The sequence below is a fragment of the Acomys minous genome (genome assembly GCF_964271855.1).
Source record: "Acomys minous genome assembly, chromosome: 6".
NCBI classification, from domain to species: Eukaryota; Metazoa; Chordata; class Mammalia; order Rodentia; family Muridae; genus Acomys; species Acomys minous.
In genome coordinates, this window is record NC_140487.1 from 31,056,576 (window position 1) to 31,075,123 (window position 18,548).

Genomic DNA, 18,548 nt, shown 5'->3' on the forward strand with positions numbered 1-18,548 from the left:
AAAGAACAGTACTGTTAGCAACTGGTGAATGTTGCTTTGGCTTATTAATACAAAAGTGCACATTTAGCACACTTATCACAAACGATGGTCATAGTTGCTAAATTATTCAGCAGAAAACTGCAGCCCACAGTTAAAGAGAAGCAACATCCAAATACTTTATGTGCTAAATAAACATTTTTTTACCAAGTTTCAGAGATTACTATCACAGTTCTGAGGAATGCCATTATCTACCTTTTAATTGAAATAAACTATGCATTGATATGTGTAGCTAAGGATTGTACCTACTATGATCCATCTGCAGCCAAACTGCTGCTGCTGTGGCTGTCTCTGTTGGAGTCATGAGTCATGTGCTCTGGACAGTCCCTGAGTTGCAGCAAGCATATTTGTCTATGAAGCCCAAGCTTGCATCCTAATATGTAATGTTGCTTTTTAAAAATCCATTGTCTGACTTTATTATATTTTTCTATGGCATTTGAAATTATGTAAGGTTTTCAGTCCATATTTTAAAATAAATTAATGATACACAGGGGAAAAACTTTGTAATAGTCTATAACTAAAAACACCTCAGATTTATATTACCCAACACAGAGATATGAGTCAACATGGTAAAGCAGCCAGTCCTGTTAAAATGCAAAGATAAGAGATAGATAAATAATTAGAAAACACATAAAGCTGTTATGGATTTTAGTTAAAATGCAAATTTTCAAATTGGTAATTAGGACATTGTTGAAATAATAGTAAGTGGTAAATGAAGACTTTCGTTGTAGAAGATGGGTTTCATAAGGTCACATGACCTCACCGTGAACAGAATCACAAGCTCGGGTCAGGGGTGATGGCAGTACCAACTTGATGGAGTAGATAGTCCATTTAGCTGTTGTGACTTGCAGAACAATTATTTGTAGGAGCCAAGAATAAAACCTATTATTCTTCAACTTCATGGTGGAAGTATGACAGGAAGAAAAACAGGTCAGCAGCTAATGTGAACACCAGCACGTATCAGTTCCTGACACTGTTAATTTGAAGTTCCATTCTTTCAAATACATCAGCTATCTAAAGTTCAGTAAAGACTCCATTATAATGTTTAGGTGGATTTTAATCTTGTTTTAGTGAAAGTATGCTTTTTTGTTGTTGCTTTAACCATTGTTGTTTTGAGAGGTTTACATTCTATTTTGAAGCTAAACACATTAACACATGTGTTTAGAAAATCTCAAAGGATAAAAAAGTTTGCATTCTGAAAATATATTAAAAATAACACTGCTGATTTTCTTCTGGATCTCTGAAAATCTACTTTTGTTACTATTAACTAGATGTATCAAGTTGAGTATCTTTACTATTGTTGGAATTAACTGAGAGTCAATATAAGTTTTTGGTAATCAGTAGTTTTCATACAGTTTTAAAATTGGCATCCATTAGTTGAAATTCTATATGTGATAGTCACAATTAAACCTCTTGAATGATGTAAATAAGGCATTAATTATTCTACCACAGCCTTAGCTTGTGAAACTGCATTTGTATATTTCCAAGATCCTATACAAGGGTTTAGCAGAAAGGAAATCTTGAGCCTGTATTAATCAGGGAGGTTACTAGGCTATTATGTATAGATCAGTATTAATATACAGAGTGACTCAAGAATGCACAGAAGCACTTTCTGACCTTTACCTTACCCACGTTTATGGAGTGCATTAAGTGGGGAGAGTAAATGAAGGAACACTATTATGGTGGTTTTTAAAGTCTCCCATTCCAGAGAACTAATTGAGTTAGATTAGTTCATTAAATAAATGTGTTTCCATATCTTGACTTTCCTTGATGGGTTTTCTATAAATTAGTCTGTCAGAAACTTAAAGTTGACTATTTTGGCACTTGTCTTGTATAATCTAGAATTTTAGGACATTTCAACTTGAGCTCTGTTTAATCATGTTATGCTCTTTTTAAAATACCAATATATTAAAATAAAAGTAAGAGTACTTCCAGGACATGGAAGCTTCCTGGTTGAAAGCTTCTCTGGTACCACTATTCATTATTTTGTTTTACTTTCTGTTTTATCAAATGCATGTAGATGATCAAAATATACTGTCAGGGAAGAGTGTGCTTGTGACAAGGAAACTGGTGAGTTGTTTATGACGTGTCTGTGAAAGCAGAGAGAAGTGATGAGGACTAATTTGTTTCTTCAAAAATGTATTAGTTCTTTGATAATTTCACACCATGAATTTTGTTCATATTTACTGCCCCCAACTCTGCCCAGGTTTACTACTCTTTTCCTACCCACCACTTTGTTGCTGTTGTTGTTTTTACCTACAACGTCTGATTTTGGATACCCATATATTCTTGAGTGTGGGGCCACTCTGGAATACAGTTGAATTACAAGGGGCTACACTCTTAAAGGAAACTGACTCCCCACCCACCAGCTATCAAATGTCAGTAGCCAGGAGCTAGAGGTGAATTTCTGTAACTGTCTCCTCTTTCCTTGTTGAGATTTAGGCTGTCTTAAACTTTCACATGCTTTGCGTATGCTGTTACTACCACGATGGGTTCATTTGAGGACATGCCCTGTGGTGTCAAGAAGACACTTTTCTTTGTAGTCATTCAAGGACTTCTGATTCAAGCCTCCTTCTGCAGTTATCTCTGAGCCTTGGGGAAGAGTATGGGATATAGATGCTCCACTTAGGATTAAGCATTCCACAGTCTCTTATTTTCTGTGCTTTGACCAGTGGTGTGTCTCCATATTTATCCCCATTTATTGCAAATAGAAGCTTCTCTGTTGAAGATGGAGAGATGGCAGTTGACAACTCCTCTTGTACCACTATTCATTATTCTGTTTCGGTTTCCATTTTATCAAATGGATGTAGAAGATTAAAATAAAATGTCAGGGAGGGGTGCTCCTTGATATATGGGTGTAACGATAAGTTATTATGAGTCTGTTTTATACTGTATCCAGTTAGCAGTATGATGGAGGTAGTTAGTTCTACGGCTATCATAAGGTCTATGACCTGCCTGCCCACAGGTTCTTGGACAAGGTTTCCTCTTGTGGGATGGAACACAAATACACTCAGAAAGTAGGAAATTACCCCCATGATGTTCATGCCACTATTACATCATGGTCATGACTCTCCAGGCCAACTGCAGTTCACAGGGTTGTCAGCTGGGGAAGATGATTACTTTTCTCATGCTGCAATGTGCCCGACACTTTCTAGCACTGTGAAAACTATCTTTCAGGGATAAAGTACCAATGTGATACTTCCATATTCTATACGTACTTATGTATGCAGCATCTTTGGCTATGTGTCCTCGTTGTCAAGTTCTGAGAGTAAAAAATGGCATTGGATATAAGCTGTACTGTTTGAGAGTATATGGGACCTCACTGAAAAACAACTCCAAAAAATGTAACCCATTCCAATCTTTAGCCTTTGGTGTCTACTAGGAGCTAACATTTTTCCATTCATGGCTATCGTAGAGTGAAGCCACAGTCATACGGAATGATGGAGCAATTGTCAGAGACATGGCCACTAGCATAAGTGACAGTAAGTGTTTTAGCTGATGATGGTAGTACACCAGGTATCTCTATGCAGCCAGCATTACAGACAAGGGTTTAACTTTGAAAGGGCAAAAGGGAAGTTACTATTTCTAGATACAGAAACATTTGCAGCTATGCAATTATAGCACAGTCTCTCCAGTTTGAATCCACAAGGGGATGACTGTTTATGGCCAGTGTTTCAGACAGGGGTTCTAGTGAGAATTGCATGGAACCACATAATCAATACTAAAGCTCCTGTGCTGGCTGTGTTAATGGTGGTAATCCACAGCATAAAAAGAGGCACTACAGTAAGCAAAATTAAACATTTTTAATGTCTGAAATTTGTATCAGCTAAATTGTTTTGTGTTCAGGATCCAAAGAAGACCAAATGTAGTGGGGTGTCAAGATAAACACAAGGAAGTCCTCTCCATTGGTTGATTCATATCTTTGGGAGTTTGCAAACTGATCTTGCCATAGTGTCACTGTGTAATTATTGGCATAAGAAAAGCAACAACATATTTTGATAGTAAAAGCTAGAGATAACCACATCTCTTGTTCATTTTAAATATTATTATATGGGAGTATCAACTATTTGAGATGTTAGGGCTGGTAGGAGAGAAAATGGTGTTGGAAAAGGGAAAGAATCAGTGGGGAATGATCTTTTATACCTACTGCAGACCTACTTAGGGAGTAATTGTATAGTAACTGCAGTAAATATATGACAAAATGTGTAGCTTGGATGACAGAGGGTAGCGGCACTATTTCTGCTTTATGCCCTTTTATCTCTGTGTACATTGTAAAGAATATAACTGGTACCAAAGTCAAAGTTAGCTCACAAATTTCTTGGTTATTTATGTGAATATTGAGGCTGCCTTTGAATGTATTCATTTGCTCGGTGCATTAAGATGTGTGTGTGTGTGTGTGTGTGTGAAGATTATTAAGTTATGACATAAGAATCATTTATATATTCATGAGATATAGCCAGCAGAATTAAATTAAAAGGAGGCTATTTCTAAAAACATCCCAAAATAATAAAAGTCTGTTTGGATTATTATAACTATAGGCAATTATTTCAACTCTTATTCTAGCAGTGAATCAGAATACAGAAGGATGAAATGTTTCACGTGTTGTTTATAAAAGCAAAACAATGCATTAAAGAGATAAAAGATAAGACGGTGAAGTGTGTTCATGGAAGAGTGTGCTAAGAGAAGAGAATTCTCTGTGAATGGGCAGCCACACATGTATCCTAGCTCCTTTTCCCTAACTCCTTTCTGTATTTAAGTAGATGTACATTTATAAACTATAGTCAGTTGCTTAATTTTGGCCATATAAAATGCTTTTCCATGTGTTTATGTACATCAGACATTATATATGTTGTGGTAGTATAATAATTTTAAAGTTGCCCAAAGATGCACTTAAGGACCAGTGATGGACATGAAGCCCTAGTGATAACACTTCAGAAGAACTTTTAGCTTTACTCTTAAATTCAAGCTCATCTCCTCTAAAATTTCTACAAGTACATCATGAGGCAGAAACTAGCAGGAGGGAAGGAATCATTATACTATAGTTAGATGCTTCTTTTCTATGTCTAAACCCATAATGTTACATTATGCCTTGACATGTCTGACTTTTCATTCTATTGTAGCTACCATTAGGTGTGAAATTTTGGTTCTTTCCTTCAGAGGCATGTGCACTATTCAAAGTGATTTATAAACAGTTGAGTGAAGGAATAAATAGAGATTATATTTATCATCCACGTTGGTTACACCAATTGTCAAAAATAATAAAAGGGAGTGACGGTAATGAGAACTAGCCTTAGAAATTTGTAATTTATATTTATTAAGTTTACATATTACATACTTAACAGACATTTTACAAGGTAGGAGAAAAATCAGATACTTATAAAGTACTTATAAAGACTTAGGGATATACTTATATTTTCTTTTGTTTGGTTATGTGAGTATAAGCTAATTATATCAAGATTTGGAAAAATACACAAGAAAAAATAAATAGTAGGACATTTATAATTGGCAATTTGGGTAGTGAGAACCTGCACATATACAGAACTCTTTTTTCATCTAAATGGATTGGAGTGAAATGAAAATTCCTTTACACCTCAGCCTGATTTTAGTTACTTTATCATTTCAAACATTATTTATACAAAAGTTATTTACTCTTTGAAACACTTCAAACACATGATAAGTAAAGATGCAGAGTGCAGATCTAACTGTTTGCAGAGCATGAGCCTAGCATGCAGAAGCCCTGGGTTTAGTCTCCTGTACCAACAGGCCTGAAACCCTGTCACTAAGGACTAGAGGCAAGTTAATCAGAGGCTCAAAGTGATCCTCAGCAATACAGTGAGTTTTAGGCAGGTCTGGGCCACTTGAGACAATGTTTTACAAAATAAAAGTTAAAGATAAAATTATAATGAAGTTCCTGACATTTATATTGAAAACAAATTTAAGGGAGGGACACTTTGTTACTTATCATGAATATTTTAAAAAATTTAATTTAATTTTTAAAATGGAAATGTCACATTTTAGAGTTGTCCAGTGATAAGTTTGCTGCTCATGAGATGGCAAAGTCATTTTATATTGAGTCATGGGTTGAAACAATTTTGTTTGCACACACCTATAATGCCAGTTCTCAGGAGACTGTGGTACGTGTATTATATAGTAATACCTTGTCTCAAAATAAAGTTCCTTTATAAGTCTTAGAAAATATTAATTAAGTTTTATTCCAAAAAGACTGTTGCTTGAAAATAAGGACTACACTGTTTGACCAGCCAACACTTTATTATTTTGGACTCCTGAACCTTTTCCCTATTGCATGTAGTTTGCAGCCTTCTGTCCCCTACCGTGCTATACTGTATGGAGAGGTTTGGTTCCAAAATGCTAGCACTGCTTATTCTAGATGGACAGAATTAGTCCGTGGTAGAACTCAAAATTCTAAATTTTGCAAAACTATTTAAAATACTTTCTGATAAACATTTTGGATATAAAATGTTAAACAGGCATGCCTTTAAATTATCTTATAAATTGTGATATTAAACCTCACATTATTCACAGCCAATGAAATGTGAAATGCAGGTGCAGTTCTGCACACACACACACACACACACACGTATGTATGTATGTATGTATGTATGTATGTATATGCATCTCTTTTACCTATGTACTTTCCTCTTGCTTAATCTCCCCCTCCCCCTCCCTCTCCTTCTATAGTTTACACATTCCTATGCATTATTTATACTCTAAAACACTTACCTTCTAGATATCTTGATAAACTTTATAAGGAAACAACATTTCCTTTGTGAAATCATGCTACTTATGATAATTAGAAATTAGCCTTAGTAAGTAGTCTCCTTCTGACTTAGCTTGATTAACTTTTATTTTCAGACATGTGAACATGTTCACTTGTAAGTGGAAATCAATGTTTTCATAATTTGACAAGTCTACCCTGGGCTGTATAACCAAAGCCTGGTGATGAGCCAACAGGAGAAAAGATACATATTATAACATATTAATGGAGTCTAATAAGTTAAAAGTCATGTTTTTATTATATATTACCTATATTTCTGGAATTAACTCACTTGAGCAAATCATGAATGAGGAATGACAAAATACAGGCAGAATAAAAAAACATGTCGTTTCCTGCTTTAGTTTCTGAGGTTCATTATCTTCCATAAAGTTGCATGTTTTAGTGTATTAATTAAAATAATGACTATATTTGATTCTTGCAACAATGAGAGTTAAAAATGACAACAGGCATGCTTTGAAAACTGTTGGTGGGAGAAGTTTACAGTGTTATCTCACTAATGATGGTTATATGTTATTTCCAGATCAAAGAGTGGCTCTGTTTAAACTGTCAGATGCAAAGAGCTCTAGGAGGTGACCTGGCTGCGATCCCACCCTCCCCGCAGCCAAGCCCAAAGGCTGCCTCTGCACCCACAACAACAGCCAGCAAACCACCGGGACCTTCACAGCTGGCTTCCCCAAAGAAAGAACCTCCACCCAAACAGGACAGCCCAAAGGCATCGAAAAAGCCACCGCCACTGGTCACACAGCCAACGCTTCATGGACCTGCCCCAACTGCAGCCCCAGAGCCTCCAGTGGCAGAGGCTGTACCTGAGCCTGCCCCTCCCAAGGAGCCCTTGGCACCCCTACCTGAACAAGCCAAGGCTCCTGTTGTGGATGTTAAACCAAAGCAGCCCAAGAAGGCAGAGCCACGCCCAGATACCCAATCTCCAGCAGCAACAACAAAGCCTGATGTTCTGAGCTCACAAGTACAGCCACAGGGTCAAGCTAAAACAGCCCCTCCTTTGAAAACAGACTCTGCCAAACCCTCTCAGAGTTTCCCACCAACAGGAGAAAAAATCACCCCATTTGATTCTAAAGCCATTCCCAGGCCTGCATCAGACTCAAAAATTATTTCACATCCTGGGCCCAGTTCTGAGAGCAAGGATCCAAAACACATCGATCCAGTTCAGAAGAAGGAAGAGCCTAAGAAAGCACAAACCAAGATGAGTCCTAAACCAGATGCGAAGCCAGTGCCAAAAGGGTCACCATCACACTCTGGTCCACGACCTACGACTGGCCAAGCTGTTCCTCCATCTCAGCAGCCCGTAAAGCCACAGGAGCAGTCAAGACGGTTCAGCTTGAATCTAGGTAGTATCACCGATGCCCCCAAATCGCAACCCACAACTCCCCAAGAAACTGTGACTGGAAAATTATTTGGGTTCGGAGCATCCATCTTTAGCCAGGCATCAAGTTTAATTTCCACAGCAGGCCAGCCAGGACCTCATCCACAGACCGGGTCACCTGCCCCAACAAAGCAAGCCCCTACCGCATCTCAGACTCCTGCTGCTCAGGGACCACCCAAACCCACAGGTCAGCTCCCACCAGCACCTGCCAAGGTGACACCTGTGGTAAAGGAAACAAAGGCCCCAGCAGCCGAGAACTTAGAGTCCACACCTGAGCAAGCTCCAGCAGTGAAGAGGACAGAGAAAGACAGGCAGCCACAAGCTGGGAAGGTTGGCAAACCTCCACCTGCCGAGCCTGAAAAGGCTGCCCTCATCCACAAGCCGGACAAGACCATCAAACCCAAGCCAACCTGTCCTCTCTGCAAAACTGAACTCAACACAGGTTCCCAGGAGCCTCCCAACTTCAACACCTGCACAGAATGCAAGAACCAAGTGTGCAATCTCTGTGGATTTAACCCAACACCGCACTTGACTGAGGTAAGCAACACCTACATTACCTATGGATGATAATTTATATCACTTTATTCTGAATATTTAAGGACCCAAGTGTCTAAACATCTAAACAATAAAATGTTTCTACTGAACAAGAGAAAGGAATGTTGATAGATAAGAAGAGGTTAAAATTATTTCATCCACACATTATTCTGAGTTCTTCTTCTTTGTGCTTTTTTGGGGTCATCATAGTAAAAGTAAGAGACTATGCTGGAAAATTAAAGTGCCAGTGACTCCTGTCTCTCATGAATTAAAGACCTAGTCTTGGGAGAATCTTCAGTTTGTATATAGATAGTCTCCATAAAAGTTGTAACACATCGTTCTCATTTCTATAATCACCTGAGTTGTATATAGTTTACTGTTGAAGTGTACTTTACTTTATGTGACTCAAGGTCTTGCTGTGTAGTCTAGCTTGGCATGGAACTCGTGATCCCCTTGTGTGGGCATCTCAGGTTCTGTGATTTGGGGCATGTGCTACCATGCCATCCACTGCCTTTGATACATTTTATAAAAGAACTTTAATTGATTAGATTCATATATAAATATGAATAAAAACTGCTAACAATTTGTGTAAGTTAAGAATATTGCCAAGTACTTAGTGGTTCACATATAATATATTTAGATTTTTTATATGTCTGTTGGTGATATTGCCTGTTGATATAGTGAGAATGATTCTGGGAGCTGTGGAAGACAAATGTGTATCTGTGACTGAAGCAGAGACACTGTCCTGTTTCCACACCGTAAATAACCAAAACGTAGTTTGTGACTCTATACCTAATAATATAGTTGTAAAAGAATGGATGGCTAAGCATTGGTATTTATACTAAGGCTACTAGAATGTTTGGATATAGGGTACTCAAGGCTTAAATGATTGCTACTAGCTTAGATAAATAAGAACAATGCATTAATAAACATTTTAAAAATTAAATTAACTGTCCATCACTTTTATATGAATCAAACTACTTAAGCAGTCTTTCAGTTCGCTGTATGACCTTGTGAGTTATTTAGCCAGAGCTGAAGAAGCTTGGGAAAATCTTATGTCAAAGAAACCTCAAGGTTTGTTTTATTATTTAGGCATTATTTTTTTTTTAAGATTTATTAATTTATTATGTATATAGTGCTCTGTCTGTTGTAAGCCTGAATGCCAGAAGAGGGAATTTGATTATAATATAGATAGTTGTGAGCCACCATGTGGTTGATGGGAATGGAACTCAAGACCTCTGGAAGAAGTTAGTGCTATTAATCTCTGAGCCATCTCTCTGCCCCCTGGGCATTAATTTTTAAAATATACATTTTAATATAAATAGAATTTCTGCACTTTCCCTTTTCTCTTTCCTCCCTCCAGCTCCCCACCCACAGGCCCAGGTACCCTGGCTCCAGCCCTCTCCATACTCCGGGTAAATGGATGGATGTACCTGGAAAGACTAAGCTTAGGAAGGTTTTATAGTTCACTTTAAAATCACAAAAGGTTACCATGACATTGCTACCGTTATGTGGCAGCACCATCACTGCAGAGTCAAGCAGGGTGTTTGTTTTGTTTTCAGTTGTGATGAACAGTGGATCTATATTGTATCCTCTTAGCATTTCATGGGTGTTAACCATTTTTATCGCTGCAAATTACCTTTAGCATAAATATAAAACAGAAAACAAAATTTAATTTCTTCATAGATTTTGAGGGGCAGTGTTTTTATGGAGGCATTCATTATGAGAGTAACTTTTTGTTTTCCCAGTACAGCTCCATTTATTTAAGCTGTTAAAACAATTGTACCCTTTAATGAGGAGTCTCATAGTGTCAACACAACGTGCTTATTGAAATAGCTGTAAAGCAAACAGCAACCCTGAAAACAAAACTGTAATTTCTATATTTTCTTAACATAACCATGCATATGGTTCAAGGGAAGAAACATAGCTTATATTATACACACAAAGCTGCAACGTATACAGAAATATTTGTTTATACACTAATGCCAGAATTTTTCAGAATTTGTAATAATGAAATGAGAGTCCCTTGATTACAGAGTCAGTAAACATTCTCCAGGAAGTGTTTGACAGTGTATGTGTCGCTTAATCATACCTTGAACATCATAGTTTGGAAAGGAGATTCTTTGAATAGACTACAGAATTAGACAACATATGTGGTACTTTAATTTTTGGGTAATTTGATGGAGTGAATTGTGTACAATTTTTTAATTGTTTAAGTAAGGTCACATTTTCAATGTGACCTAGTAGGATATGGAATGTCTGTCACTTTTCAGATGATTATGCTCTGCAGTATTTCCTTGCGTTTAGAAGACCACATTTAGGGAAGAAGAAAATTTGATAGAACTAAGTAACTAGTGTTCCCGACCATGGTAAAGAGCTCACTCAGTGGGCAGACTTACCTCTGCTGTTGTCATGTCTACTGTCTGCTCTAGTATTAAAGCACATGAGTTAGGTGATTTATTTATGTTCAAATAGTTCCTAGATACTGCCTCCAAGATTTCAGAGGAATGGCAGGTGCTTTAGCTTAAAAGGATAGTGGTATAATGTGTTTGCTTGTGTGTATGTATTTGCATACACATACCCTGCACATGTATAGCTTTATACACGTATGTATATGTATACTAATAGGCAGATTTACATGTGTTGACATAATTCAGAATATTTAAGGCTTAATTTATATCATTATGCCACTGTTCATATTAAACTTTTTTCTTGGGTTTCTCTTTGGAAAAACATGTACTTCTAGTACTTATTTAGTTTCTATGTTTTTTTACTCTGTGATATTTTTCTTGTGATTCAATGTTATTGTGCTCTTAGTTCTAGGAGGATATTCTCAAAATATGTACACTTATTCCTAGCATACGGATAAAGGTTATTCCTCAATATCCTCAGCGGCTTCCATTCATTTTCTGACTATTTAACTCTGCTGTAAGTCCCTATTCTCTTATCCTAGTGCCGAGGCAGATGCTTTTCCTAAAGGTGCCATATTGCCTTCCTGTCACACTTCTTTCTGCTTTTCTTCTTCTGGTGATGAGAAGGGATTCATTGCAGTTTGTCATGTGTTGGGAGCTATAGACAGTACGCCACCTGCCCACCTCTTATGCAAATGCAGCTGTCTCTAAGGTCACTTCTTGTCCCCCTTGCACATTATCCCTCGCTGTACCTGAGGAGTGCCAAAGGCTTCAGGTGGGCTCTTGGGTGCATTCTGTGTCTGACCTGAGCTTTACCATTCAACTGTGTGATGGCCAGTTTGTATAAATAGTACAATAACTAAGTTATCTCTAATAACAAGAAACTGTTCTTTTAGGGTTGATTTTTGTCCATGAAAGACGTATATTTTCTTGGATAAAGTTTTGAATGTGGCAGTATACCATTCTGAAAGAACTGAAGTTAATGTATCTGGAAGGAAAGCTAAGAAAACAGCCTGGGTTGGCAATGGCTTTCCCTACTGAATTTCAATAATTCTCATTTAGTTCAAATGCAAAAGATGCCAAAATTACCTATTGTAGGCATTTATTTTTATTGTTTTTGCCACTCTTTTCTGAAGTAACTTTTTATCATGAAAACAAGACTTAACATGAATATATATTCTTTTATGCTGCATGACTGCCTAGAGTCATAATTTTGCTTTCTGAGCAAGATGATTTTTGCATGGCCTAAATGGTGTAGAACTAGCTAGCATATATTTGTCACTAGGCAACAAATGAGCCTTTCAAGCTGATTAAGACCCAGTGGTGAGACAGATCCTTTCAGTTTTTTCTTCTTTAGCTGTGGTGGCTTCTGCACTCTGCAACACTTACAGCTGGCCTAGAGGAGAAGGAACACATTAGCTTGGAAATGCATAGTATCTTTCTTTTGCTCTAATGAATATTACATAATACAATAAAAAGCCTATGTAACGCTCTTAAAAATTGTTTAAAAGTATGACCATGGTTGCATGCATATGAATAAAGGGCTCTACTCAGTCAATCCCAGATGAATCATGTGATGGAATTCTGCAGTCTGGGTGGACATTTCTGACTTTAGTGACAAAGAGATAAACCTTTACATGATTTTATAGCAACACTATTTATAATGTGGTTATAAATGTTAAAAATTCAACTTAAGGATAAATTTGATTTGCATTTAAAATAGTCACATATGGGTTTAAAATTGGGATTTTGTTTTGCTCAAACAACATTTAAGAAATTGTTTTCTCTATTAATCCTGATTTCTACTGCATTTAAAAGTAGTTCACATTCTAGTCTGTATGATAGCTACTTTCTTCAGGGAGCATGTAACACTATTGCGAACACCTTTAGTGTATCTAAATGAATAAGAAGATTCAATTCTGTGACTTTATACTTCATTGTATACATTATCTCTATATATTAGGGATTTAGGTTATCATTCTAACCTAAACAAGTGGAATTTTCATATATAAATATTTATGTTTTGAATGCTTCCTAAGGAGAATGTGCCTGTGGTAAATCAAGAATAAGGATCAGGGAGTATTAAACTATCAGGAGATAAGAAAGAAAATAATAAGAGATGGGATAAAAATTGACATGTAATATGAATAAATTAAGAAAACGTATTAAAAGAAGAAAAAAAGAAAGAAAATAACACTCATGTGTGAAATTTCATTTTTGTTTAAACCAGAATAATTTTTTATTTAAGAATTTGTTAAAGCAGCTTTCTTTTTAATCCTATAAACTAAGTACAAATAAGATAATAAATTCTCATAAAAGAGAATGCAGAAATATGGCTGACAGAGAGCTTTTTCTCACATAGACTCTCTGAACTTTTATGTCATTTAAAGCAGTATGTATCCATCTGCAAATCTAAAAATAACATAAAATTGTCTGTTTTGGCTTGTATTTCTTTTCTTACTAGATTGTGATTGTCTTTATTCTATACTTTAAATGTAAAGTGAATTTAAGTTTAGATAAATGAAAATGTATAGACACTGCTTGAAAGGAAAACTGATATGTGCTACATATTTCCCCCCATATGACTATCTGTTATCTTTCAAGCCCTATTTTTGGAATTAAAACGAGATGAAATACATTCAGTTATAAAATAACAAATATTTCCTTTAGTAGCTACATCAATATTGTCTTTAAATAACCCATGGAACTAGAGAGCAAATACCACTTGTTTTATGCTCTTTTCTCATATGTCAGTTGGTAATTACTAGTATTTTAACTCCTACAATTGTAAATGTGGGGAGCTAGTAGACATTGCTTTCTATTGGACAATGTAGCTATGTTGCACCATTGTGTTTATAAGGATGGAGTGGCTTTGGGGCTCAGAAGCACTGATGCCAACATCACTTTGTGTCTTCATCAGGGTTTCCATTGCTGTGATAAACATGACAAGAAGCATGTTGGGAAGAAAAAGGCTCATTTGGCTTATGTTTCCACATTATAGTTCATAATTAAAGAAGTCATGACAGGAACTCAAACAGGACAGGAACGTGGAGGCAGGAGCTGATGTAGTGGTCAAGGAGGGGTGCTGCCTCCTGTCTTGCTCCTGCTGAGTTGCTCAGCCAGCTTTCTTATAGCAGCCAGGACCAGCACTCTAGGGATGGCACCAAACACAATGGGCTGATATCTATCACTAATTAAGAAAATACCATAAAGGATTGCCTGAAGAAGAATCTTAAGGAGGCTTTTTTTTTTCAGTTTAAGTTCCCTCCTTTCTAATAACTAGCTTGTGTTAACTTGATATAAAAATATCCAGTATACTATGTGATTTTTCTTTCCAGAAAAGTAATGAGCACTGATAGGTAGAAACATTTGAGAAGTTGATAAAATAATGTCTGTTTTTACGTCAACTGATTATGAGAGTATAAAGTATATTTGTTTAAAATGCAAGAAATATGACATTTATATCAGTGAAAATTATGAATGTCTTATATCCCACTGGTGTATGTATGTATATATGAAGTTCATGGTCTTACATTCAACCAAGCACTACTTAATTGAAAATACATTCTGTTAGATTCAATATATATCCTCTTGTCTCATTGTGTATAGTCTACATACATGTTTATGTGCTTTGAAAATCAATTTTATAACATTTCTGTTATGGACCAAGATTTGTGGGCATCACTGAAATTATTCACTAAATACCTAAAAACCTAAATATACCTAACCTAATGATAAGAATAATTTTGTTCTAAATATGGCAGTATGTAGTGCTTATAATGTAACATAAGTCACAGTTTTTTATTTTATTATAGTTGAAGAAAAATAGTAGTGGATCTCCACATAATTATTTGAAGTATAGTACATTGCCTTAATATTCATTAATGTTGGAAGGTTTATATGCATGTGTATATGTAGAGGTACATATTCATATGTGTCTAAATGGATTTATGCATATTTTATATTCAGGTAATAAAAAGTATCCTAAGAAGCAGTGAGGAATATAAATATTGAAAAATTATTCATAATGGCTTAGGCAAGTCACTGTGGGGAGTGGCATATCCAAGACTCTGGATTAACATATACAATGTTGAATCAGGTCTGTTTTCTCAATGAGGAGAAGAATGCTGTACTGATAGGGACAACAAAGCAAGCTAAGGGAAGCAAGAAGTGATGTGCACATGGAACTGACTGCACATGAGATTAAATATAGCCTCAGAGCTCTGCCTAGGGTACCATATGACACTTTAAAAAATTGTTTCTCTGATGTATTTTTGCATGTTATGAGGAAGCATCACAATAAACTGCAAGAAGACCTGCCTCTTTAGGTAGCTGATCTAGGGAGTCACAGAAGGCAAGGGTTTTTATCTAAAGCTCTTCCAGGTTCTTTAAAAAAACTAATACTCATATTAATAACTTAGTAGTGGATGAAACTCATAGCTCAGTAATGACTAAAATGTTAACCTTTTAAAAATTGAAAATAGATTCTTTTCCTCCAATATGTTTTGAATATGGTTTCAACTCCCAGAGCTGCCTTCATCTCCTGCTCACTTTCCCACCCATCTAAATTCACACTTTCTCTAATTAGTATACTAGCAGATATCAATAGTAATAATTAATAATTAATAATAATAATGATGATGATGATAAGCACCCAAAAATAAGATAAAAAACACACAGGTTTTCTTTTTAAATCTTGGCATTATATTTATATTTGTTTTGAGTATTTTTCAACTATTTCAAGTAACTATTATATTTTCTACCTAGTTCCAGCATACCAGCATGTTTATGTATGGAATGCTGTTTTCAACGTATTGCATCCATATTTCCTTTATCGCCTCAGAGTTACACATTAACAGTTTCCTCTTGGGATGCTCTATGTGAACCACACTCCACTGAAACTCTGGGTGAGAACACCATAAACAATATACGTTTACACCAGGTAAACAGCAAGAGTGCCTGCTAAGAATTTTGGCTGTTTTTTGTCTTCATGACACTGGTCTTCTACTGTTGATTACCTGTCACATACTTATTGTTTAATACGTCTACATAAAATAAGGCATGAGTATAAGAAAAATAACACCCTTCATAAAAAGACATTCATGAAATTGATTATGTAAGTATTATCCAACATCATCTGTGTCCCATAAAATGGACTTACAACAGTGAAGAGAGCAGTGTCACCTGAACTATGCAAAACAAGCAAATGATCACGTTTTGAGGCTTTTTTGAATGAAATCCTCTATTTTAAAATTTCATTTACTCATCAGACACAAAACCACTTAAGGCCAATGTTCTTGTGACAATGGAATGCAATGTACACAGATTTACTAATATTTACTAGTATTACCAATACAATAACATTGTGTGTTTGGCGAGTAGATTACAACTACCCTTATCTTTATTGAAAATGTACCTTATTGACTGAAAGTCTAGTGATATTTGAAAATACATAATTCCAGATTAACAAAGTTTGAAAATGTTTTTAGTTTAATCCCATTAAGGGACATGAGTTGTATATATTTAAGCTTACTAAGTGTTATTTGTAGTCTTACAACAAGGATACATACATATATATATATATATATATATATATATATATATATATATATATATATATATATACACACACACACACACAAGTATATCACATCTTTACATTTAATGTTTTGGAAGAGACTCGTTGGAAAATGGTAAGGTAGAGATATGTTTCAAAAATGTTTTGCCATTATGGGAAAGCAGATTTTCTTCAGTTTCCACACCTTGTGTGGTAAAACTATGCATGTTTAAAAACAGGAATAAAATAGACAAACGAAAACTTCTTAATTAGACAGGTAACATTGTTCAGAATGCAGTGTATACATATATAGTCGAACAGAAGGAGGAAAAAAAAAACCCACAGTCTCAGACTGTTCTGTTCATCTTATAGAAGCTACCATGTATAGTCTTTGCTGTTCTAATATGATCGTTTGCTGCTTTATTAAATAGTTCATATTCTCATGCATAACTTCTAAGATTATATAGTATGATGGTCAAAGACTCAAAATCTTAAACTTAAACTGGATTCAAATCTAGTCTGGCTGTTTACTGGCCTCTTGTAAGGTGTTGACTGAGTCACTGCCCTGTGAAAAGCTTTGCAAAGGCAGTGTGATCCAGCTTGTTTGTGGAGTATTGCCCGGATATGCAGTGACCCTCAATAAATCTCTTGGAATTGGTGAAAATAGAATGAACCATGATGTCACAGTGTGTCTCTAAGGATAGAATTATTGACTTACTCTTTCAGTGTAGGCACTGGCAACATTGGCTCAAGAAACAGCATTATTAAATATTGAAAAACCTCGTTTTCATATTCCTAAAATTCCATTCTTTGCCTCCAGCTTTACAACTGCACTGTTCAGGGAACATCCCCTTTGACATGCTGCACCGACACTTCATATGCTCCATGCACCAGGGGGCTGACATCGTTCGTGTGTCTTCCACTTGCAAAGGAGCTTGAAAAGCCATTCTATTTTCTCGCCTTTGCACTGCAAAAGCAATGTCTTTTACCTCTTGAAAAGTCTCCCGCCTAACGATGTCCCTATTCTCTTGTCTCCTCTGTTTCCAATATATGATCTTCTTTGCCTAATGTTATCTTTGCTACTGTAGTCCACACTTAATAGTTTAGTTGAGAAAACCCAGACCTTCAAGTTTCATCCTCCAAAATATTCTGATATTAATATTATACTGAATCTCTTAAGTTGCTTTATGTTATTTCATTATGGAAGACTATATTTAGTGATTTCTGGGGTAAATAGTTTTAATGTTCTGTGACTGTCTACGTATTTCTAATGGGCTTTCTTCCAGTATTTTCTTGTATCATATTCACTTGCTCAAGTATTACTTCTCTTGTTTCCCATTTCATGCTTCCTCATAACATATCCAGTTCTCAAAAATTGACTACAGTGCTCTCTCTATTTTTGTAATCTCACAAGAATGTGAAACCTAGGACATGTGGATTAGTTTATTTTGCACTATTAAAATCTGTATCTGTGATATGTGAGCAATTCACATTTATTGGATAAAGCAATACCCAGCATTTTTGGTAAATGGAACAGATTCAACTTCAAGTATTATATTAATGCTATTACAGCTGTAATTAGAGATAGTGTGACTTGTTTATTTGGCCTTATATTGACTAAAAGTTTTTTTTTATTTTTTTTACATTTATTTATTATGTGTTAGGGGTATGTCACATATGAGATCACAGGAGAACTTGCAGAATTTGGTCCTCTCCTTTCTAAATGTGGTCCTGGGAATCAGGCTCAGATCATTAGGCTTGGTGGCAAGCAGCTTTACCCACCACTATCTTACAAGCCTGAGAACAAGTGTTCTTAAAGCACTAGTGAGAGTT

General features: G+C 35.9%; 1 protein-coding gene across 9 annotated transcripts in view; it reads left to right on the forward strand.

The window, feature by feature from the left end:
* PCLO (piccolo presynaptic cytomatrix protein) overlaps positions 1 to 18,548 on the forward strand; it is a 322,564-nt gene that overhangs the window by 16,103 nt on the left and 287,913 nt on the right. For all 9 annotated transcript variants that reach the window (XM_084786068.1, XM_084786071.1, XM_084786069.1 and 6 more), the window contains exon 3: positions 7,353 to 8,750. In XM_084786068.1, coding sequence (XP_084642194.1) covers positions 7,353 to 8,750 — 1,398 coding nt within the window. The remainder of the gene's footprint in view (positions 1 to 7,352; positions 8,751 to 18,548) is intronic.